General features: G+C 37.9%; 1 protein-coding gene across 1 annotated transcript in view; it reads right to left on the bottom strand.

Moving 5' to 3' along the window:
- ZDHHC21 (zinc finger DHHC-type palmitoyltransferase 21) overlaps positions 1 to 22,959 on the bottom strand; it is a 31,020-nt gene extending 8,061 nt beyond the window's left edge. Inside the window, exons 1-7 of the mRNA XM_054287001.1 lie at positions 22,901 to 22,959; positions 20,766 to 20,858; positions 17,432 to 17,630; positions 16,566 to 16,664; positions 13,721 to 13,832; positions 12,688 to 12,826; positions 4,891 to 5,007 (exon numbers count right to left, since the gene is read on the bottom strand). Coding sequence (XP_054142976.1) covers positions 4,891 to 5,007; positions 12,688 to 12,826; positions 13,721 to 13,832; positions 16,566 to 16,664; positions 17,432 to 17,585 — 621 coding nt within the window. The 5' untranslated portion in view covers positions 17,586 to 17,630; positions 20,766 to 20,858; positions 22,901 to 22,959. The remainder of the gene's footprint in view (positions 1 to 4,890; positions 5,008 to 12,687; positions 12,827 to 13,720; positions 13,833 to 16,565; positions 16,665 to 17,431; positions 17,631 to 20,765; positions 20,859 to 22,900) is intronic.
- Between the last annotated feature and the right edge of the window lie 2,269 nt (positions 22,960 to 25,228).

The raw sequence follows: 25,228 nt of genomic DNA, 5'->3' as shown, positions 1-25,228 counted from the left end.
TAACGTGAAAGACACAGAGAAAAAATTTCTTAAAACCATAACGGAATATGAGTGAGAGAAATGCAAAAGCCAGGGCTAATCTTCTATTAATATACACACGAGCATCCCGGGCATTCCACCTTTTTTAAAAAGACCAAATCAAAGCACTCTTTTTAAAAAAGCTCTGTACCTTCAACAACCATACATGAGAAACAATCTGGAGTGGATAATACACACTTTTTTCCCTTGGCGAATTAATGCCTTTTCCTATGAATAAATAGGCATGTTATGGGGGCTTTTGAGATAAAAAAACATCTGTTACATATAAAAATAAGAGAAAAATCCTTGAAAAACACATGTCAAGAAAATATATTTTGAGAAAGCAAGCAAGTTTCTGGGTACTATTTGATTTAGCTTCCCAATAAATTGTATTATTTCATGTAACAACATAAAAAAACCAAATGGAAATAAAAATTAGTAACACAAATACATCCTTCTAACACTTTCTTCTAGCTTAAGTGCAAAATACTTTAGATAAACTTTGGTTTTGTCACTTTAATACAATGTCATTAATATGTGCAAGCAACAGATTGTCTTGTATTTTTTTTTCTCCAGAAGATTTTAAAACTGTCTGAAATGAACAAAGTGATACTTTACCTATAAATCATACTTCTATGACTTATGACAAAGCACCAATAAAAACCCATACCTCTACCTTCATGGAGCTTTAAGTGTCTACACTGCAGCTATTTTGTTACCTGCAGTGATTCAGGCCAAAGACTAATCCAAAGTACAAGCAGCTAAAGGAGGCCCTGAAGTAAAGAGTAACAATAATCTTTAAAATTGTTCTTTCTATAGGAGAGTAAAAGAGTTGCACCCTTGTAAGGTGCAACTCACAAATTCTTTCCGGTATGTTTTTCTGTTTTACTTAAAAGTTTGCTTCTACTTTTCAAACAATGCCATTTAAAAATCAGGGTGTCTGAGAATGTAAGAACACAGGCTCCAGTTAAGGAATATAACATTCTAAATTGCTCTACAAGAAATGAGAGGAAACAGAGGAGTGGTAAAGGAAGTAACAAGCACTAGAGACAGGCAGGCCTTCAACATAAATGGATAATCATTTTGGAAATTACCTTTGACGGTGTTTTAATTCATGGGTGAGACCAATTTTTTCCATCCAGTTCTGTAAAAACTTGAATAATTTTAAGTAAAAATACTAATTGTTGATGACATTTTAAGAGGAGTATCTTCTTAAGAATCCTAGAGTTTCTAAACTAGGATTTTAAATTTCTCCCTATTTCAGAGGCTTATGAATTACAGAGAACCTAGTTACCTCTATTTCAAAAGTATCCAAATAAAACTTCCCCAACAGTAATGTAAAGTACATGCTAGAAGAAGTATCAAAGTTCAGGATGATAACAAAATTAGAGGCAAATAAAGCTCAGAGAAAGCAACTGGGGAAGGAAGACGAAAAGAGCCATGTGCCCCTTCTGACAGAAGTGTGTTTCACATATGCTAGTTTCTAGGGAGAAAGCACTAATCCTGTATGCAGAGGCCACCTCAGCTGCTCCCCTCTTCATCAGAACAATTCATGTCAAAAGTTCCTCTAAGGACAGTTTTTGCCAACCAGCTGTTCTCCTCTCATTGTAGGAAGTCACCTCCTTTGCTCTTTGGCTTCCTGGACCTCCAAATGAGTTATGAATAGCCTTGTGCTAATGATACCCTAACAGTGATACCACAGTCACAGTGGTGGCAAATGTACTCAGAGAAATTACTGCGTGGTAGGTTACTTAGACTATTAATCACCTTATCAAGCACTACAGCCTCAGGAACATTCTCCCTGTAAGAGACAAATTTTAGTACACAGCTTACAAAGTTTTCATTCTTACCAGAGAGCACATTTTTTCCAAGCATCTTGAAATAGATATTACCAATATCAACAGATACTGGCTTAATTTCTGGAAAATAATGTAATGATGGTCAAGCAAGTTTACCTTATGGAAAAGCAGGCAGTCTTGTTACAAAAGAGTTAAAGTTTGATTAATCTTAGATTTATATATCTAAAATTTCTTTCCAAAAATTTTTGCAGCACTTGTAATGTTAAACACCATTGAACCTGCTGGGCTTGTTCAGCAGCAGTTTGCACCCACCAAAGTTTAGATCACAGAGCTGCAACACTTACTGTCTATACTATTTAAAACCAGCTTTTTTTTCCAGGAGCTGCGGAATTAATCTTGGTACATGTTAAACTGCAAAAAGGAGGCACAAGAGCATGAACTACAAAAATGTGTATTACCTGCTCTCCCATACAAGCACAAGAATTGCTTTGCCTGTATCAAAAGGTCCATGTTCTTTTCCCTTGCACACATCTCTAGGCAGCTTTAGCAATCACTAAAATTAATGCTTTCAAGAATAGCCATGGAGCAATTCATATGACGTGAGTGCTTTAACTGCATATCCATGCCTTCAAGCATCTTAAGTTTGTTTCAAGGTGCTTTTCTTCATATTACACTTTCATGATTGGGTTCTGCTATCAATCTATACCTTATAGTAAGTTAATTTCATCACAAATTCCACATTTAATATACAGCTCATTTCAGTTCTTACACCACTTGTAGACTAATCACAACTGCACCAAACGGACTTGCTTTGTTTGTTTGAAGTCTGACTAACTGTTGCCAAGCAGAGTTCCTCAAAACAACGGTATTACTTATACTTCCTAATTCTGTATTTGCAAAGAAAGGAATGAAAAGGGAGAAGACAATTGTGCTGCTGGTATGAAATGCTCTGAGTGGGGGATGGACTACATGACCTATATTCTTCAATGAGTCAATGCAACAGCATCCACATAGTGTGAATGAATTAATATTGGAGATACACCAGTAATGGATTTCTACTTCCCCAGCAATCCCATCAAGCCTAAAAACTTGTCCATGTGACAATAGCCCTTCTGCTTTTGGGGCAACAGGTAGGGTGCAATAAGAGGCCCTAATGAAGATCTGTACTTTTTAGCATCTGCCTCTCATAGACCATCCACATCCACAATTACTGTAGCATGGTTGTTTCACAAAGCTCAGCAAAGACAACAGAAAAAACTATCCAGACATACTGCAGCTCAACAGCTATGATTTCAGCAGAAAAACTGGAGGTAAAAATGCTATACCCCACACCTGGTCCAGTGTAGCTGCCAACTCTGTAAGTGAATAGGATGTACTTCATGGTATGTACAACAGACAGAGAAAAAAAGACTTTACAGCAGTTTATAGAGTGCAGCGGCGGCAGAGGCCTGAAAGTGTTAAAGCTCAGGACAGCAAAGTTACAACTGGGCATTCGTGCCTGTTACAGTGGCAGTGCAGTTAGTATCCTGTGTCAGAACAGAAACAGCCCAGGTTTCAGGTATATCTGACAGAAATAGGTTCAGTCTGAGAGGTCATATTTCACATCCAGTAATAGTACCTGAATGGGTGCTGATGGTCACTGCTAAAATTTAGTCCAGCTTCTGGCAGCACACAGAACAAAATTATAAACTTAGGGTCTGGTTTTCTTGTTTTCTTCTGTATCCTATCTGTGGTTTAGTGCAGTCTGATCAGATGAGTTTTTTGATCCTTCTCATATATATATCCACTTAACAGAAACTAAAACAACATCCATATTTCAGTACCTAACAATTAGGCTCACTAAGTAGTTGTCTCTGTCTCACCTGTTACTGGTGAGCAGAATTAACCACATCAGCTAGACAGCCACCTTAGAGGTGGTATAGGAAAACATCCCAGCCCTAGATAATGCAGACATAAAGGCAACATTTAAACAGGGAAGAGAAAACCTGTCAGCAAGACCCCGGAACAGAAATCAGGCACACAGTAAAGGTGCACAAAGGTAAATCTGTTGAGCTGGGGGTTGAGAGCATGTGTAAAACACATTATGGTAGAGTAGCTGGGGAACAGTAATAATAATAGACAGTAATAATGGTAATAATAATAGACAGTGTAACTACCATGACAGAAAAAGCAAAAGGCAGTAAATATGTAAAAGTAATACAGTAAAACTAAAAAGCAGTATTATTGCTTTATCTAACATAATTTAAAACTACACTGTAGGTTTTTTTTTCTTTATTCAATACAAAAGAATTACACCATACAGTTGGGAAGTTTTCCATTATGGACCTATAAAAGTTAATGCTATGCAAACCTTCATAAGTAACATTCCAAAGTGAAATCTCAGGCAGATCTCCAACAGTTGTAGCCGAAAATATGCTGCCATCTTGTACATTATTGCCTTTAAAAAAAGTTCAGCAGGCCATATCAGACTCTTTCAACATGTATATGTAACTAATGTAACTAATGTACTCTCTCTGTCGTGCTGAACAATATTTTAAATATTTGTATGGATTCTCAAGACAACTTCAAAAATTTGCTGACAGCTATTAACTTCTAATGTACAGAACAGGATATTATGCCAAATAAAGGTTGTTTCTTGCAAGTATTTATTACATTATCAAATTCACTTAACTGAAAAATTTTTCCATGCAGAGGGTATTTTTTTCTGTATATGTAAATGCAGAATACCCACCTGGACTGTAAACAGCACGATTACATTGCAGTTTAGCAAATAAAGAGATGAACATAAGCATATTTATCAAAATGCTTAACAAAGATGCTGTCTGTTCTCAAAATGTGATTTATCAGTTAGCCTCACTGTCACATAAATTTTGACCAGGCTACACAAGAGTTTAAAATAAAAACAAGAATCAACTACATATCTTGTACACTGTGCAATTCCAGGACAAGGTATGAGTCCATTTTACTAATACAAATCACGAAACTGACTGAAAGGGATATTATTAGACACTTCTGCTTTGACTAATTGTACTGAAAATAAAACTAACATATACTTCTCAAATTAGATACTTACAGTGAAAATACCCATTAGCTGAGTGTAAAAGAGTCGACTTATTCCACCTAATACTATTAGACCCATGAAGGCAGATATTCTTAGGAGAGCAAGTTCATGTCTAAATACAAACACATCCTAGAACAAGACAAAAAGAAGAGAGAGACTTTAATTTAGTTACAAATTAATTAAAGTCTTTGAATCAAGCAGAAATAAGCTGTAAGAGGCGTTCTCAAAGCCTTAAAGCTGAAGGCAAATATTGGATTCTGAGCTACATTGCACATCATTGGTCTATTTATGTTTTAAAAGCAGAAACCAGTAATATTTTCTTTATACCTGTTAACAGTTGGGGGTTTATGTTGCCAGACTGTTAAAAAAACTCCTTCAAGTAGTTAAGGTTTTGGAAATAGATCAAGCTCAAACGGATTATTTCTGAATCTTCCATCTCAAACTGTGCCAAACTACTACACACAAGCTATATAATACAGGAAAACTACTCCTGTTAAATGGTCTGGTTTATTATAACTCGGCTACCAGGCACAGCTCATTTCATTTTTACATCACCTCTTCTGAAAGAAAACAAACATTCCAAGATTGACATTTGAAGACTGTACCCATAAAGTCCAAGTACCCCTACTAGATTGTTCTTACTGTGGTGCTATCTATTATCCAATATAAACTTATCTCCAACTTTTAAATTTTGGCCTAGAGTTGGATTGCTGCGACTTTGGATAAGGATGAACAGTACAGATGCTTCAGGGCACACAGAAATATGGATGTATTCAATCAGCTGCATTGGAAAGTCTATTCTCAACCAGCAGAAAATATAAAAAGTATTACAGGATGTTATGTAATATCTTCAAAGGATAGAGCACCTTATTTTAATCACAGAAGAACATTTTTACATGGCATTAGGTGTACTGTGAGTTCAGACCCCATTCTCTTATTTTTAAGTTATATTTATGTTCTCAGAGCTGTTGTTCGAATATACACATCGGTTTTTTCACTTACAGAAGTTAGATCATGGCAGGAAAGTATTAAACCCTTTCAAGTGAACTTTATATTACAACCAGAATATAGAAGAGAACTGAACGAAAAAATGAAACAAAACAAAAAAAAACCCTAACCAACAAAAAAAAAACCCCCCCCGTTTATGTTCAACCACTAGAACTTGAGGAAGAGGGATACTGGGTTTTCATTAAACAGAGAACAGTTAATGCAAATTATGTTTAGCAAAAAGAAAAAAATCTAATTTTTCATTTAAGTAATTTCCATGAAGATCCAAAATATGCCTACTAAAGCTGTGAAGAAAGTCAGTATTTAATGAACAAGCAGAAAGCACTAGTTAAGCAGCAAAAACAAAAAACAATCCCCAACAGTAATTTCTGAACTATGGTAATGGTTCATCCCCTCTCCCCTCACTTGTTTATACTGGCCTTTCTTGCTGCTGTAGAAAATAGACTCATTTCCATTTCTTTTAATGCTTCTTACTCATTTAATGAGTTAATTCAAAGATAAATCAACTCAAAATAAAAGCAGTCACACTATTCTTTATTTCCCTTTCCATTAGCTAATGAAAGCTTTAAAGAAAAGCAAGGTAAGACACAACTTATACTAGTTGTATTTCTTCATTACTTTTCAAAGAAGATGCAGAGTGGGCTTAGCAACAACATCTGCCAGCTCCCTCAGCACCTGTGTGTGCAACCCATCAGGCCCATGGATTTGTGGTTTTGTCTGCCTAGCCAATCTCTAAACAAACCTTCAGTGGCCAAGGGCAAGTATTCTTTTCTCCAGCCTTCCTCTCTTGCCTCCAGGGTCTGGGATTCTCGAAGGATGGCCGCAGCAGTGAAGTCTGAGGCAAAGCAGTAATTCACTTTGCCCTCTTTGTGTCTTCTGTCACCAGGTTACCCATCTAAATTCAGCAGCATCTCCACATTGGTGGGGATCTTTCTAATCCTTGTTTTGTTGCTGATATACTTGTAGATGCTTTTCTTGTGGTCATTGATATCCCTCAACAGACTTTATTCCAACGGGCCTTGCCTTTCCTTGTTGTATCCCTGCATTCCCTTCCATACCCCTATAATCCTCCCAGAGGCCCTCTCTCTTTTTCCACATCCCTAGCAAATTAATTCCTAAGCAATTATGAACTGGAAATCAATACTGAGCACTCAAATCTCTACAGACAGAACAACATTTTTCTACAGAAAACCACAGTATATGCAGTAACTGAGCTTTTTGGTAATCAGACTTTAATAATAGAATGAATTACACAATTCTACATGGGAACAGAAATATTTACCTCCATGAAAACAGAAGAAAAGACCATTTTAAAAAGCAATAATAATAATAATAATGATGATGATGATGATGATGTACTCAGGATGCTGCAGCTTTGCATGAAAGCTCAATGCAAGTTGGTTTTATTATCCCTTTTTAAAACTTAGACAGTAACTCTTTTTCAGATGAGAAAGCCAATCAAAACTATAAATAATCAAAACTAGTCAATAATGAACCAATCCCTCTTTCAATGTGTTTTGAACAGATCCTCTTGTTCAACAGTATTCACCAATATCAGTGCAGTGTGAGTACTGACTTAGTGTGATTTTGGAGTTTGCGGTGCAGGCTACTTCTGCTAACAGAAAGAACTGTACAGACTGAGCCATCAAGCATACACACAGATAGCTGACATCACCAGTGCATGAAGATTCAGCTATCATAGCACAACAGGGTTTTGCTCCACAGCAGTTTTTTTCTACATTGTGCCAGGCTGGCTGTCACATATGGCCTTGGCACAGATGCTAAAAGCATATTCTTAACAACATGAGAGCTTGCCTTCACATAGCCTCTTTCTAATCTTCTTTATGTCAGCTCCACAGCCTAAGTGGTCTGCCAAAACTTCATGCTCACATGGGTTGCTGCCACTGCCTTTCTACTTCTCCTACACCACACCACACAGCACTCCCCATTGGCTGCTGCCTGTTCCAAAGGTTTCTAAATTCCATTTAGCTGCTACTTCTATCCATCCAGTAAAACTGCAAGGATTCTTAGTTACCCATAAAAATGCACAGAAATGTGAACAATAAGAACTTGTCACAAAACATGTGTAGGTTATAGGATTATGTTGAAAAATAGACTACAAACCACAAGATCTGGTATCTTTATCTCAACAGACAATATTAATACATTCTACAGAAAGTCTCTGGGGCAGATAAACAAGGGACTTCCTCAACCCCACAGCAGAAAACATGCCTCATCTTCATTTGTGAGCATCAACCACTAGAATCAATGCTACCACTGACTAGAACAACAGCTACCATGGCTTTATGCTATCATACAGGAGAGAGGTCAAAAACCACAATGGGTCCAGCTCTAGATTGTAGTCCATTATAAAACCAACACTTCCAAATTCAACTCTCTTTGTCCCCTACCAACAATAACAACAAAAAAAAATCTTAAAAACATATAACAAGTCCCTGCCATGTGCATTACTGTGTTATTGTTTTCAAGGATTTACAGTATTCTTTTAAAGCAGCATACTGTCCTGAGGACAGAGCTTTTGGCAGGAAACACAGGACTATTGTATCTGTTCCAAAAGAGATCATCTTCATAATTTTTCATTTACAATGGAAGATTAATTTATTCAATCTTTATTTTTTACTGAAATATGACACACACAGATTAATATACAAGAAAATACATAAAAAGCCCTCTTTTTTTCTTGGTGACAATATTTTGTGTAACACATGATAACCTGGTTGTCTGTGCTCAGTAGTAAATGAGGTCAGTCTATCAACTTGGGTATTGCAAAAATAGTGTATAATACAAAAGAAAGTCAGGCTTTCCAGAAAGCAAACTAAAAATACAGACTGCAGGTTTTTTAGAAAGAAAGAGGAAGGACTTAATTCAATATTCATGTACTGTCCTTACAACCATAGTGAAGGACAGCAGGTCTGGGTTGGTTTTGCAGAATGCTGAGAAGAAAAATTTTGATGTTTTTCATTTTTAAAAAGAGAAGAAGTTCCCTTTGGATGATACATATTTCCAGATTTTCATTAATATTAGTCAATGCATAATATTAAGATTACTGAAAAAAATCCTTTTCCAATGCAAAGACAATGATTTGCAATTGCAGAAACAGGAACAAAATAAAACTAAATCAGAGCAAAGGGGCCTAGGTTTTTATATGTTAAGAGGTTTGGCTATGACAATTATTGTAGCAAAATTTCTAGCAAACAGAATGTATCAGCAGAATTCCTTTTGCTTAAAATATTAAAAGCCTTCTATAAATAAGGTAAAATATTCTGCCAAAGCATTTACTTTTGCAATAGGACCAGCTGTATCTAGAATCTGTGCCAGCACAGCCATGGAGAGAGCAACTATGTAGTTGTAAGTCTAGTATTTATTCTTCTCATCTCACTATTCAGAAGACTGACTACTTCCTAAAATACACAGACTTCCTGACATTTTTTCATGAAGATGTAAAATTAAGAATATTCCTGCGTTAACCTCTGTAAATCACCAATGCCTGCAGAAGAACTAATATGCTGATTTTATTCGAACAATATATTTTGTCTTGAGCTATCACCCCACATAATCAATTTAACAATCATCTCCTTTATTTCTAGCAGTAATTGCACTCCTCCTGCTGGACAAACAGAGGTAACAACCATAACCTAAATTTCTGGCAGTGTATGTTACAAGAACTAAGACTACCATGAAGCAATTTTCTGCAGTAAGAGGTGAAGGTGAAAGATTGTATCTCTACAGAAACATCTTCCTCCATTACCTTTAGAGCTTTCACCCTTAACTCAGAATAGTTAATTTAAAATTTTGGGGGTTTTCTTTCTTGACCCTTTAAAAAAAAAAAAAACAACACAAATTCAAATTTGGAAAGAGATACTAACATGCTGGCCAAATTTGCATAATGCCTTAATCAGTACTGTAATAAAATTATCATTTCACAACAGCACTAAAAGCAATTTTAATTCTACAACTTCCATGTTTTGTACTACTTTATATCTGAAGAATGAAAATGTAGATGAAGGCACACTGCCAAAAAATTCACAAGCATTTTAATGAGCAAGAATAAGCTTATTCCAGATGGTTTTTTGGAAAAAAAAATCATCCAGTTCTTTGAATCTGTTCTAAACACTAGTCCCTGTAAATTCAGAAAATGTAAGCTCCCAGTTACAGCCAAAATTTCAACAAAGAACTGTGCTTTTGTGAAAGGCTGAAGGTACCTCTGGAATGCTGTGGTATCTCAGCTTTAGTTGATATAAAGGAGATAAAAAGAATCTTGCAGAATGCTTGCCTAAAACCCTAACTACTACTAAGCCTATCTTTTCACCAGTCCTGTTCCTTTGGTGTCAAAAAGACATAGTTCTGACAAATTATTCCGTGGCACAAATCTACACAGCATCACATCCTTAGCAGCACTTAAAAAAAAAAGCTTCATGGAGTTCTGGTGTTGTTTTCCAGGCAGATATGTTGACTAAGCATGACAACTATTTCAGCTTTCTCTACTTCGCTGTGTGCTCTCCTATTCTACAGCTGGAAAACTGAGAAAGCTAAATACTATTTAGTATTTACACTAATACTTAACAAAGGTCTTAACAGCCCAGACCGGCTGTGTCTACTGTTTTTCTATATTGTATAAACATATTTTTCCTCTCTGGGGCACAGAATACTGTATACTATAGCACAGATCCACTTCGTAAAAGGAAGAGTGCCATTTGAAGTGTTCACATATGGAAAGTAACAAAACAGAGCAAAGTAAGCAATTTCTTCCCCAGTTCTCTGTAAAGTTAGGCAGCCAAATACAAGAACCTGAGCCCCTCTTCAGGGAAACACATTACAATGCATTAAAATAATTGTTGCATATGTATTCTGCCTTCTAACCTGTCACCTGTCAAAGGAGCAGGAGCACTAAAATTAGGCCTCTCTCCAAACAACTTCAAATGAATCCAGTTATACCGGCAAGTACAAGTTTTATACATATTCACACTTGTTTTTTGAACTGTCATTATAAATAATTATTTATCATTACCTCCTTAGGTATTGTAAAGTATCTGAAGTAAACATGATTTCCATTTCCCTCTCTTGCATAGACCACCTCAATCAAATAATTTGGTTACTTTTCACACTACTTTTAAAAAGCAAGGCTAACAGACAGAACTTTGGCATGTTACCTAAAACAGTGTAATTACAGGAAACAATGCATTCCGGGAATATTCACAATAAAAAGGAAATACCTTATCATGACATTATACTATTAGAGTCTAACAAGTCTGTTTCAGTGCCTATGGAAAGATGCTCCAAGCAGACAGCAAATTATTTTCTGTTCCATATTTCTAAAATCCTTTTAATGATTTAAATGGAAGTATTGATGTAGATGGAAAAAATAATTAAATTCCTTTAGAATACAATTTCTTTCAAGAATGAGTTACAAAAATCCTCAACTTTGAAACGTTCTACATAATAAAAACTTGGTATTTATGAATTTGAATATAGCACTTTTATCAGCTTTGGATTAACCAAGTAATACAGTCTTCCTACACTTTCAGCTCTCCTTTATCACATCATCTTCACATACACTTCTATGGGAACATCACACCCAGTTCAGACTGACACAGGAACAAATAAGAAGCTTGGAAGACTATGTCGCATCTTTTTCCAGAAGCAGAATTTTTCACAAAGTGAAATTCTCACATAACATAGGATACAAAATCATATGACAAACTTAAGTTGTTCAAAAAAACGGAATTTTTTTTGTGCCTTACCCACAGCAAAGGGTCAGGTTCCAGTAGCCTGGAAAGATGAGTATGACATCGCCAGCAGAGAGCATGCTGGGGTGTCACATCGACACAGAATTTAAAAATCTTCTGCACTTCAGTATTTTGAAAAAATCTCACCAAAATTTAGAGTGTAATATCTGAGATAATCTTATTCTCGTATGACATTTGGAATGTTACCTAATTTTTAAAATGTTTTAAACTTGTTTTCTAGGTTTTTCTCTTTCGTGTACTTGTATTTGTTATAGTCCAGTACAAATACAAAGTTCATTTCAGATTTAAGCTTGAAGTTCTTATGGTTCTTCATAAGCAAAATAGTATAACAGTTTTCTTATAAAGAAAGAACTTTCAAGCACTGAGCAAATTTCAAGCAACCATCTTCAATATTCTGAATACTACAGATAATAGACATAAATGAGCACCAGATAGGAGCTCTACAATGTAAGTTTCATAGGGGAAGGAAGACCTTGATTTTTTACTCTACTCCAGTCAGTAAGTCCATATGAAACAAACCAAACTTAATTCTCCCTTAACCCACATAACCTTTTCAAAGCAACAGAAAATGCTGCTACAAAACCAATGTATATTTTACCCCTTGCAGAATGATCATGTGTTCTTCTTTCCTTTCTTAAAAAAGCTGATACTGCTTTTTAAAACATCATATTAGGATAGCTATATATTCTGCATAAATCTACTTTGGAAAAGTAAAAGGAAGATTTAATACATCTAAAGTACTCTTTCCAGTACTGATAATCATTTCCAAAGAAAGCTAATTGGTTCTTCCCTCCTTTCCCATATTCCTAAGAGAACTAATGTTGTGTTTTTAACACAAAGAACTCATATACCCTTTCATAAAAATATTTTGTTACTTACTGTAAATCAGTTTGCTTACTTAATAACATACAGCTAGTTGAACTGTCTTCACTAAGAGTGAAACTGAGCTACCAAAAATGTGCAGTAACTAAAAGCCAACACAAATTACATTGCAATACTACTTGTTCCCTTCACAGAGAAAACAGGTTCTTACCCAGTTTTCTTTTTTCAGAGGCAAAAAGTAGTAGTAATGGCAGAAGTCAAGTATCAGCGTATAGGAACTAAGGATCTGAGTGTAGAAACATAGCTGCAAAAACAGCCAATGATTGTCTTCACCAACACAATTATTAATCCTGTAGAGAAACAAAGTGTGCATATATAAAAACAGAAATACAAATACTAAAGTTATGATACCGTGAATAGAAAACTTTATGATTTCTTAAGGAGCAAACTACTGGATCCCTTGCACCACAACTTAAAGCATAGATTGCACTACCAAGATCATTGCTTAGAACAGGAGACACAGTTTTCTGTATTTTTATATAGCAAAGATACTGCTGCAACTTTAAGTAAAAATCTAGTAATAAAATTATTTTATCTTCTGCTACTCAATACATTTCACAGTTTGTAAACTACAAGAGTGCAAAAACGCAAACAAATGTTTTAAAATAAATGTGATGACAGGCTAACCCAGTAACAAAGAAATATGACTTAAAAATGAACCAAAGGCACAGAAGACAACAGAGGCATCCATACTCAGAAACTCCTGCATATTCCAACATGAAAAGTGTAAAGGAAACACAAGGATTCTATCTGTATTAAGTACAAGATCAAAAGTTACATGGATGCAAATTCATACAAGCATTGGCACAGACAACAAGCTAAACCAGAGTGACAAAAGCACTATACTAGTACTATCCTCTGAAGCAGAAAAACTTGACAAAAAAAGGTAGTTTGAAAAATGGCTAAACCAATGTAAGAGAATCCTGATGTCATTTTTGTACTCCGCAATTTGTCTTGTAAAAATTATAACTCAGAACTTCTTTCAAAAATGTTTATTTTCACTTACTCTGATTTTTACTGGTAGATATAGGAAAGTTCAAATTTATTACTTCCTTGCTTTATATGCCTAAATGATTAAGCACTACAAGGAAAAAAACCAGGAAAAATGAGCAGCAGTCAAGACCACAAATTTCAGAATGATTCACTAAAACAGTAGATAATTAGAAGAAATGTCCTGATTTTACCATGGACAGTGGTGATCCATCCTCCTCACACAATGTCCACAGCGACTGCAATGGTGTGAACGCTTTGGTCTCATCATATTGCACTTGTTACATAACTCCCAATGTTCTCGCTCTAGGTGAAAATGTAAAGACACATTAGAGAGATTTAAACTCAGTTAATCAATGCGTACTCATAATAAATCTGTATGTTTGTAACTCTAATTAAAAAAACAAATCTTACTATGATCTGAGAAGGATAAGCACCACATAAAAAGCTTTTTCCCACTGTGACCTTAATTAAACTGGAAGATATTACTGCTACTCCATGCCAGTTTCCATCTCCAAAATGCCCTCTCTTCCTATAAATTTCTACAAAGTAATTATTACAGAACAAACCTGTTACTCAGACAAGGAAGACTGTAACTCAATTATTTCCTTACATTTCTACTGTGAAAAAAATTATCTGCTAGGCAGAATCAGGATACAATCTCACTGCTGTTCCAGAACCCCCTGAGGAAATACTGCTTCTGCTAGCTAACTAAAAGATGACACACAGTGAACACTTCAGGAGCATCTTCCATCTCAAAGCATTTTAATAACATGCAAATCACCACATGCAATTTTACATATAAGACATGCAAAGAAAGAGATCAAGATTAGGGTTGTATATACAAATATATACTATTTTTAAATTACTAATGTGAGATTCTTTAAAAGCTAATATCCAGAGATACTGAGTAGCTGAAGCTACCAGGAGTACGATTGCTCAGCTTGTCTATTATTTATCCCAAATGCACCATCCAAATTAGAGGAATTCTTTGAAAAGCAGAATTCAAATTATATGTTCAAAAATTTCATCTTCACATGGGAAACAATAAGATTAACACTGAAATACTTCCAGTCACAAAAGCATATATTTTCTGTCTTTAAGGAAAACAGGTGGATGACTGAGAAATACTTTGACTGTTCAAATTGTTTCTACCTAAACAATCTTTTTTGAGGCACAAAAATTTCTCATATCTCAGGGACAGAGGGAAAAAAAGGGGAAAAAAGCTTCATATTTACAGTAGGACATTCTGAAATTTTCTACTGTAAAAACACTGTCCCAATATAAACAAAATAAAGTTATATTTAGCACTTCTGAGACACCTGCAGGCAGCTCTAATCTGGTTTTTCTTCCTGCAAAATAACATTTGGACACTGGAAGTAAAGAAACCCAATATCTGAGATCATTAAACAAGTAATAATGACAGATGGAAACTGATTTACAATCTGTTTGCATAAATCCAGTGTCACAAAGGTGTCACTCACTAATAGGGTAGATACCAGAAGAGTTCGGAAACACCCCAACTCATTTTTAACACAATTTACACTGTGTAAAAATGTATCCTCCTGTCAGCCTAGAGCACACCAGACAATTGAAGCACTACCTCCAAAAGTACAATACCCTGATATATCAGGCACCAAATCAAAATATCAAAGTCATGACCTAGCCTAAACATTTCCCCTTCGGAAGTACTTATTAAGTATGACTGCCATATGGACTGAATGGAGCATGCAAAGTTTGGGGAGCTATGCAAAGAGACACCTCACATTAGAAAAAACCCTTTGTGTACAAAGGGAATTTGCACTGCTGCTGGTACTTTGACAGTAAATAAAAACTCCAGTATAAATGTAACTGTCTGTAACTAGCGAGGGTCTCCATTCTCCAGCTCAGGTTGCAAAATCCATGTTGCTCCCCCTGCAGCAAAACTGCTGACTCCAGAACCCAAGTCTGAAACACCTGATGTTTTACTGGATCAAAGGATCAGCTGCCAGAAGCAGAAAGAACACTGGCATGAGATTGTCTGCAATTAGTAGTGACACATCTGAATCCTAGGGAGATACACTCCTTTCTACAATAAACTGTCTACTTCATGCACATCATATCATCAGCACTAAGGCTAAAAAGATCATGTCTCCAAACACATCATCCTAGATTTTCAGTAACATCAGGAAAAGAGAACAAAATTTTATTCTGGGCATTCACCATATCTGAAGACAAGACTGAAGCATTCAGCCTCACTGGATGGGACACATTTTCTTCATTCATAAAGTGTTATCTGTTAATGTGACAAAGCTCATGCTGTTTAACAGCCCTACTCCATTCTAAACTCCTAAGTAAAAGCTCTATGCATTAGATAATAGCTGTCCTTTTCTGTGGAGAATCATTAAGGTTTTAAATTTCGTCCAACTACTGGAGCACTGGATACCATACAGGAATTGTGGGATAAATTTGCAAGGACAGAAAGTTTAAGTCGCTACTTTATACAAATGCAGTGTAACTAGCACCATGGTTTAGGTTTTTTGTTAACAGCCCATACAATCATAAGACTCTGGAAAAAAAACAGCAAAAAATACACAGGCAAAAACCAGCATAGGATTACCTTCCAACACCATTTTCAACATCATATAAATTTACTAAGACCAAAGATATAGAATTAAAATAGCTAGCTATCTATAAACATTTTTCATTAAACATTATCAAGTTAGTAGTATATGCATAATGTTTGAAAGTCTAGAATGCAAAAAAAAAAAACTTCCTGTGGAAAAATTTTCTAGCAGAAGGTCCTACATAACTGAAGAATGGTAGAATTTCTGGTAGAATACAAGTTTAAGAAAAAGAAGTTTTGAAACTAGGAACAGTGGTTCCTAGGAAAAGGAAAGGTGCTAGAAATTTACAACTTTAAAACAGTGACATAGTAACTTTATTCAGCAAGGACAGATCATGGTTTCCAATAAGTCTCATAAACACAAATGTATTCCTAATTATTTTGAAGCTATTAAAATAACTTTCATTCAATTATATAGAATCAAGTTAATGTACCTGTAATTGGTATTTCTGGATTTTCAGGTAGTTTTCCTGGATCTGCTACTGAGGCTCTAAATAATGAAGCTATACAAAACAATGAGCAGAAGTAATAACCTAAAAAATAAATAAGCATTTGTTAGATTTTTTCATACGTGCAAAGTACACTGTATCAAAAAATACAGATGCTCCAGAACTGAGCTGGAAAACACTCAGCCTCCTCATTCAATTCCAGATATATTTTTGATATTAAGTACACAACATTAGGAACTCCCCAATAAATAGAGCGAAAAAAGTAGTAAATAGTTCTGATAGCACCAGCAGGTGCTACTTTGACCATTTTTCAGAAATTCCTCCATCATCTTACCATACAAACACCAATCGTATCACACCTCAAAGCCCCCATATGGAAGATATTTCCAACAGTGCATCTTCACCTTGAAGTTTGTTCCAGCCATAATTCAAGACTTTTCCCCAGCAAACCTATGAGCCAAACCTGTATGAGCTAACCCACACAGGGACATATGACAAAACTAACAAAATTTAACTTGTTGCCAGTCATCACTACTATCACACCAAATTCTGACAGGCACTCGCAGATGTGAACCTGAAATCCTGTCAACAAGTTCTAAGTACAGGACCTGAAAGCTACATTCAGCCTTTTCACCAGTTTCCACAAAAACAAGTTCTACAACAGCACTTGCAAAATAAAGTGCTGCAGCTTCTCAGAACACAAAAACATAAGACACATCCACTACATTTACCCTTTATCTTACCTTTTGTCTTTACTTTCACCCTAATTTTTATTTTCTGATAGGATTTTTTTTAATGTACATTAAGTAGAAGCATTATTTTAGTAGTAGAAAAAAGTTAAAATTACTTACACAAAACTGCCACAACTGAAATATTGCCCTCTTCATAATGAGGAAAAAGGATGACCTTTGGGATGAAGATTGTATTGTACAGCCAGACAAAGATAATTAGGCCCATGCAGCACCAACCCTGAGGGTCAACCACAAAGTGAATCCGTTGCCCCATTGAACATAAACAGATAATAAATTGTCACGACCCAAGACAATAATCCTAGAGATAAATAAAAAATATTTTTTTTTAAAAAGAGTAAATTAAGTAGTATAGTGCAACCTATACAGTTCATACATTCAAATTTGTACATCCAAGTAAGAAAGAAAAAAACCTATCAACTGTTGATTTAAGGAATTACATAAAAACTTAAAAAACATTTCACATACATTTTTTAAGCACCATGCAAAACATTTTATGAATTCATTAATTAGATATATCTGGCCAAGAAGCAATATTTATCACCAAGATGCAAGTAAAACCACTACCTGGGAAAACTATTAAGCAATAGGTAAAACAGCAACTGTCAGTCAGGTGGCAGCAGCAAAGAAAACCCTTCCATCTAAGTAAAAAGGTTTTAAAGCAAGTAAGAAATATAGGGAATTATTTATGTTCCACAAAGATTCACCCCACCTATCTATTGCAGTCTCCCCTGTATTTCATGGTTGTTTTCTTAAAGATTTTATGCTAAAATAGTCAAAAGTATCACTAAGAATTCAGGGTTTCCTCGCTTAAAAAACGTCCTTGGTGACATTAACAGCAAACCAAAGGAGAAAGGAGTAATTACCCTGACATCTTTCACACAGATTATTAAAAATATCACACAAAAGAACATTTTCTATTAATCACATTTAAAACATCAAGGTTTCCATCTTTACACTTTAGTGGGCTGATTTCCTTTTGGTTTTAGACTGCAGAAACCTCACCTTGTCCTACAATGTGAACTTCTGAACTTCATAAACCAATCTCAATAACACAGCACTAAGTCCTAACCACTATCCAGCACAACTATGACGGAAGGGGTTATTACTGTTATTTTTTTGTCAGACTACTTTCATACACATATTTTATTACTGCAATGCATATATAATCCCAATCTACTCTCTTACCCGTTAGTTTGCCCAGTTTCTGGGCTTCAGGAATCTTGTTCCATTTCTGATGGTTTCTTTCCATTCCTTTCAGCTCCTACTTGTTCCACTAAAATTTTGTTTATCAAACAACTCTGTTTCCAAGGGTTTTGCTTACTTGTTTCATGTTTGACTGTCCTCAAATGGATTCAAAATTTACTTAATACTATTCAAAAATTTCATTGTCTTCCTTTCTTCTTCTTTTAGATGTCTAATCAAAATCAGGCTCAAACAAGCTGCCATTTTTCCCCACTTCTCCTTTGTGTTATTTATAATCACCCTTTGCTTGTTATTTTCTAATGTAACAGTGTTCCTATTCAAGCACCATACAGATCCCCACCAAGTTCTTGCAGCCACAGAAACCCCCACCACAAGAGGAGGAGCAAATAGAGTCTCAGCTTGTCAAGCCAGACATGTCAAGCCTCTGAGCTCCAGCACCAGGAGGACAGCTCCTGTTCTGCCTGCAGCTCTGATCTACAGAGCAGGGTCTGAGCCCTGGCAGCACACATGGACAGCAAGCTCTGTCCAAGAAATCCGCTGAGCCATCTGTGCCTGAGTCCTGCAGCAGCACCCATACTGGGTATGAGGAACAGCATGGGGTAAGGAACAGCAATGGGTCCCTGCTTCTGGGACAAAGACACCCCTGCTGATCCAACGTGTCACCTGGCAAAGTATGCTGCTTGCCAGGGGCCCGGGTCCTGGATACCACAGACTGACTGCTACTGAGGCTGGTAGTAGTCTGGCCCTCAGTCTATTACCCTTAGCTGCTCTCCCATTCAGGCACCATGGACACAGCCAGGGGAGACCAGGAGTTTACCAAGCATGACTACACAGTTAACAGGATGTTGGCCAAAGTCTAGTAGACAAGTGGTATCTCATTCATGCTGCTGATGAAGGGGAAGAACTTGAGGAGAAGCACACAGATCCTGCAAAGGAGCAAGTGGTTGTGCAGCATTTACATCCATAGAACCTCCTATAAGGCTCAAAAACTGAGGGTGAAGGGGAACAAGATCCACCTGAAATTACATGGGTGAGAGCATCTTTGCCAAGAGGCTGGTTAATCAGCTAGGCGAACACTTAAACAAAGAATGATGACAGAGGAAGTTGGCGGTCACATTTCACAAGCAAAGGATGCAGGATGATGGGGAAAACAGAGATCTTATAACCAACCAAACCAAGGTGAAGTGGGACTGCACCAAGTGTGCGCACACAACTGACACAGGAACACCACTTAGGTGCACTAGGATAGAGCTGGGAAAACCAAGGTCCTCCTAGAGCTGGTGAGAGATATGAAATTCCAAGAGAGATTTGTACAGGTACATGAGCAGCATAAGGAAGGCTAGAGAGGAAACGCCAGCCTGCTGCCGAAAGTATCAAAATCATACAAAAATGTCAAAGCACCTTGTTTATTTTGCTCTTTCATGGTTAAGACCTGCCTTCTGGAATTCCAGGTCCCTGAGACCCATGGGAAAGTGCAGAAAACAAAACACTTAGTCTGAGTGAGGGAGGATCAGATTAACAAATTTTTAAGTGAACTGGACCTGTCACTTCCATGTGACCTGCTGAGGTGCCAATCTGAGTGCTGAGAGAGCTGGTTTTGTCATTGTGAAGTCATTCTCAACTAAGTCTGGAAGTTTTATGCTGATGGGTAACATTCCAGAAGACTCAAGAAAACAAGTGTCAATGAAAATCCTGTTTTCAAGGACAAGAAGGAGGAGCAAGGCAACTAAAGGCCTACTAGCCTTACTCTGGTCCCTGGGAAGGTGAAGGAAACAATCCTGGAAACTACTTTCAAACACATGAAGGACAAGAAGGGGACTGGGAGTAACCACCATGAATTTACAACGGGAAAATCATGCAGACTAACAGAAATATAGAGGCCAAAAAAACCAAATGCAGCTAGAAACACTGCTGACCACTGAGGAATCCATCTGTTTTCCATCTTATCAGAGCAGCAGAGATTCCATGACTTCACAGCACTTCCTCAGAATAACAGCTCAACAAGCAAAACAGAGATATAATTAATGAAATACTTGCTCCTGAGTGACCTACTTGTACCATGTGTGAGCAATAAGCAGTGAGAGGGATTCAGGAGAAAACAGTAAGAATGCCTATCAAGAAAATACATCCCAAATTTTTATCCCTAAGTAACTTACTTTTGCCTGCATGACTATATTCACTTTTATAATTAGAAAACCCAAACAAACCTCAGCCATGCTCAATACCATACCTTGGATGGCAAAATCCAGAATTAAGCAAGAACTACACAAATGCAGATGTCACTCTCAAGACAGGGTGATTTTTCATCTGTCTTCTCTATCTCCTGAAAGTGTGATATGCAAACAACCATTATAATTTGTTTGAAAGGCAGCATGTAACAGGTTACTTTCTATTTTGGTTTTCAAACCCCACCTTACTGAGTAGAGCTGTCTCCAAACAAACATGTTAATTCTAACTAGAATTTCTCAAATCTCAGTTCTAGGCCATTTCAAAAGTCTAATTTTTTTAAAAGAGAAATGTCTGTGTAAAACGGCAGTACTGCCAATGTGTTTCAGTTAAACACACTTGTTTCCTGTTTCCTATGATTGTAAATTAAGTTTTATATTTTTCATTATACTTCAGCAGCAATAGCAAATAAATGATGTCAATATATTGACTTACTCTGGCAAAGTGATTTTTTTCCCCTCTATCCCTTGGTTTATGTACCATGCATAAATATATAAAGTGTGAGGAATAAAGAAAAAGTAAGAGCTTCAAAATCTGATAACGAGGAAGGAAGTACTAGATTAAAATTTAAATCACAAACAAAGTGAATGTATTACTCTTTCAAATACAGTGCCAAAAGAAAGAGATGACTGATCTCATATAATTTTGTTATTCAAAATTCATAATTTCTGATCAGAAAAACTACAATATGCAAAGAAAAAACTCTATGAGAAGGTTAACAACAAATAAATGGAGAGAAACAATTAAGTGATTTATATCTGCATACATCCAGGATTCACACAAGCAATGAAATTCTCCAAGCAAAGTAATTTTCCAGTTAAATAGCTTAGGAGAAAATACAGAGCACTAATGTTAGAGCTTTTGTGGTTTTCTTCCCTTGTGCCCTAACTTATAGCTATTTCTTCTAAATAAATAACTCAAATACAAATAATTTGAAAGCCAACAGTAGCTGTGCCTATGAAAAGCTTCAGCTGCACTAAAACATGACTGAGTCTTTCCTACATTATGGGGAATTTTCTTGCCTTTCCAAAAAAAAATACCTTTATTACAGGATGCGTGGGCAGCATTTTTCCCTAACCCTTTTCTTTCTGCACAGTTCCATCAATGATATCATAAACTCAATATTTTGTTCACTACAATCACCTGCAATATGACTCTTCATGTGACATCCACAGAATACTAAGACTACAGAATGAGTAAGGCAGGTGAAAAGTCAGTTGCAAGAAATGAGAAAGTTCTGTGCTAACCAGAAATGTTAAGGTGAAATATAAATTGCTTTAATAGACTCATTTGAATGCAACCTTAGAAAAATAAAAAGTATACCATTTTGCATCAAGAATGTCCCAAAACATTTTTAGAAACCATATTTCATAAATACACCCAACAAGAGCAGTACTCAATTTCTCAGCCTAAGAAGCACAACAGTCAGCTCTGGGGACATCCTGTTTCTCGCACATTCCTGGGTGTTGCACTGATACACAGCTAGAAACTCTGCCTCACTGTAGCCCTGCTTCTTAAGAAAAGTATGACTTCTGAAATTTGACTTGCAGAAGTCAAGGACTTCTTTTAAGGACTTTTTTCACAAGTCCTTAAACAAGTACAGAACAACACAGATCAGTAACATTGTTTGCTTGCCATGAAAGACAATTTTAAGACTCCACACAAACTGAACAATATTATGCACCATATTACATATTTTGAGAGTGGAAGAAACACCACTTTCTAAAAAGGCTGTATCCTAAACAAGTCAGAAAAAAGAACAGAGAATAGAAACACAAGAGAGGCCACTTCTCATAATATTTGTGATAACTAGGGCAAGGCAACAACAATCAACAGACCTCCCCAATTTCTGGATCCCGCTGCATTTTCACACCAGTGACCTTCCTGAAATCTAAGTAATTACTGCCAAAGATTAGTGACACTAAAACAAAAAATACACTTTAATGGGAATAAACAAGGTGGACTTGAACCAATCAACTGAATTTATTTTACAAACCAGATTTTAAGGATGTCACGTGTCAGAATAGAACTGCCATTAAGCTTCTTGCAAGACTTACGTTTAACAAAACAGAATAGGTATCTGAATGGCCAGTTAACATAAGCAACAGCATATTTGTGCTATGACAAACCCCCACACACCTGGCACTTCTCGCGTTTATAGAACGGATGGTTGCAGCAGAGACATTGGCACAAAGCAGTTGCTAGGTGGCTGTTGACAGGTTTGTTGAGGTAGGCAAGACATTCCCACCCAGTCACTTTTCATTGATAGGATCTAGCAAAGCATACCTGTAAACAACTACTTCATTTATAAAAAATGTCACTTGGGCTTGGAGAGGGATGTGGCTTCACATTCACATACGCACACCTAACCCTCTTTATCACAAGCCCATCAAATCTATCTTCACCCACTGCTGACCAAACAGCCACTTGTAGACAGATAATGCACGTTACTTTAAGACCATTACTGTTTGGATCATCAGTCTGAGGCGAAGACCTGCTTATCATCTCACTAACTGCGAGAGCCGGGAAATGAAAGTGCGAAATACAGGGACGCCAAGGCCATTGCATTTCCTTGAGCCGCGCTGCCGACCACACAGCTAATCAAACCTCGTGCCTCTCCTACTACCACCTCAGTATCACCGAACCCCCTCCTCCTGCTTTACAGGGCAACCAGCACCCTGGACCTGCATAAATAAAAGCGACAGCACCATTTCCTCACTTCACAGCTGGGGAGATACCCGGCAGTTCTGCCCAGGGCTTCCCTACCCAACTCCCTGCACAGACAACAGCAACGCTGGAGGGGAGGTGCAGCGATGGAGGAAGCCCCGCAGGAGCATGCCCGCCGTGGCGGGGCCGTGCCCGAGGGGGTGCCGGTGCCGCCGCCCCCGCCCCTCCCTCCCGCCCAGCCGGGCCCGGCCCGGCCCGGCCCGACCCTGCCCGCCCGCGGCGCCGCTCCCGGGCCAGCGGGGGTCGCGCGCGCCGCCCCCCGCCCGGGCACGCGGCGGAACCAACCCGTAGGCTTCCGCCGCTCCAGCGGCGCGTGCGCGCTCCGAGCGCCCCGGCGGGCGGGACCGCGCCCCTCAGGGAGGGAGCGGCGCCGGCAGAGCCGCCCTTCGAACCCGCCCGAGCCGAACCGGCTGCCCCCATCACGGCCGCGGGGCGTGGGCGTCTGGCCTCCTGTGCGAGAGGCGGGCGCACGGCCGGCACGGCCGGGGTCTGTGTGCTGAGTGTGTGTAGCGCCGGAGGAGCCGCTCTGGAGCGGTGGTCTACCCTGCCCGGTGGGAAACCCGACCAGCCGCATTTCCCCGAGGCTGGAGCTCGCTGTCACTTGCTCGTTCCCGAGCAAGGACTTCAGTCAGCATGAGCCTTTTCCGTTTTTCATTTTTGCAGCGTCCCTTTGCAATCCCTGTGAAAAATGAGCCCTGCAGACAAGGCCTCTTCCTCAGTCTCCAGGCTGCTCCTAGGAGAATCTGGCAGCTGCCCGAGCGAGGCCTCATAGCTTGAAGCTAATAGTATAAAATAACACTAGCTTCATTAAGAGAGACTTGCTTTACCTTGTATAGCACATAACCATGGTTTCACGGGGTAAGTGAAAGGCCCCAGCCCACCGCAAGGAGGAGGACACCTCCCAAGGAGGAGGACACCCCCACCTTGCAAATAAGGACCTCTTATATTCTGTCTCGTCTCTCAGAATCATAAAGCCACCCATGAAGAAGAAAAATGCCTCTGGACTATGAAGATAACATCAGAATCCCAGTAGTTTCAACACCTCTAGCAAAACCCTGCTGTTATCTGGCATTGGTGGTTGTAGCAAGACCAACTCCCGGGACACCTAAATCAAGAAAGAGTCTGCTGGATGGTGACACAGTAGATTTATTGCTGTTTTCCAGAATAGCAGCATGAATGTGGGTTATGTGGTGCGTGGTCAAATCATGTTGTGTATAAATGCATGAAAGTGATAAGAACCATTTGTTAAACACAACCATTTGTTAAACACAACTTCTTCATGCTCATGAAGGAAGAACTACTCTTGTAATTCTGTGCTTTGCATCCTTGCCTCTCCCCTCAATCAGCTCAGACCAGTTGGAACATTTTTATGACATTCAGGTCGCCTGCTGTGCTGTGCCCCTTGCTCACATAGAACCCTTACCTGTCTGCAGAAGCCAGTCAACATTTTAAAAAGATAATTCAGACCTGCAAGGGATTACCTTTGGATAAGAGCCACCGACAGCTTGTAACATACAAAATTTTCAGTGTTCCCAGCTGTGAATCGTGCCTCGAGCACCCATTGCTGATGAACATATATGATCTTTTGGCTATCTAAAGGTACCCCATCTGTCTGAATGGCATAGTTCCCACTGTAAATTGATGGGCTCTTACCCTGGAGCAGTTTTCCTTCACAATGATGGATGAAATAGATGGAGTAATGTTGTGAAGACTACCAATGCCGAAAACTCACCTTTATTA

Source organism: Melozone crissalis, unplaced genomic scaffold, assembly GCF_028551555.1.
Source record: "Melozone crissalis strain CALT ecotype California unplaced genomic scaffold, PUWL_Pcris_2 ptg000005l_1, whole genome shotgun sequence".
In the NCBI taxonomy this organism is placed as follows: domain Eukaryota; kingdom Metazoa; phylum Chordata; class Aves; order Passeriformes; family Passerellidae; genus Melozone; species Melozone crissalis.
The sequence above is the reverse complement of the archived record's forward strand: the minus strand, read 5'-3'. Positions and strand labels throughout refer to the sequence as shown.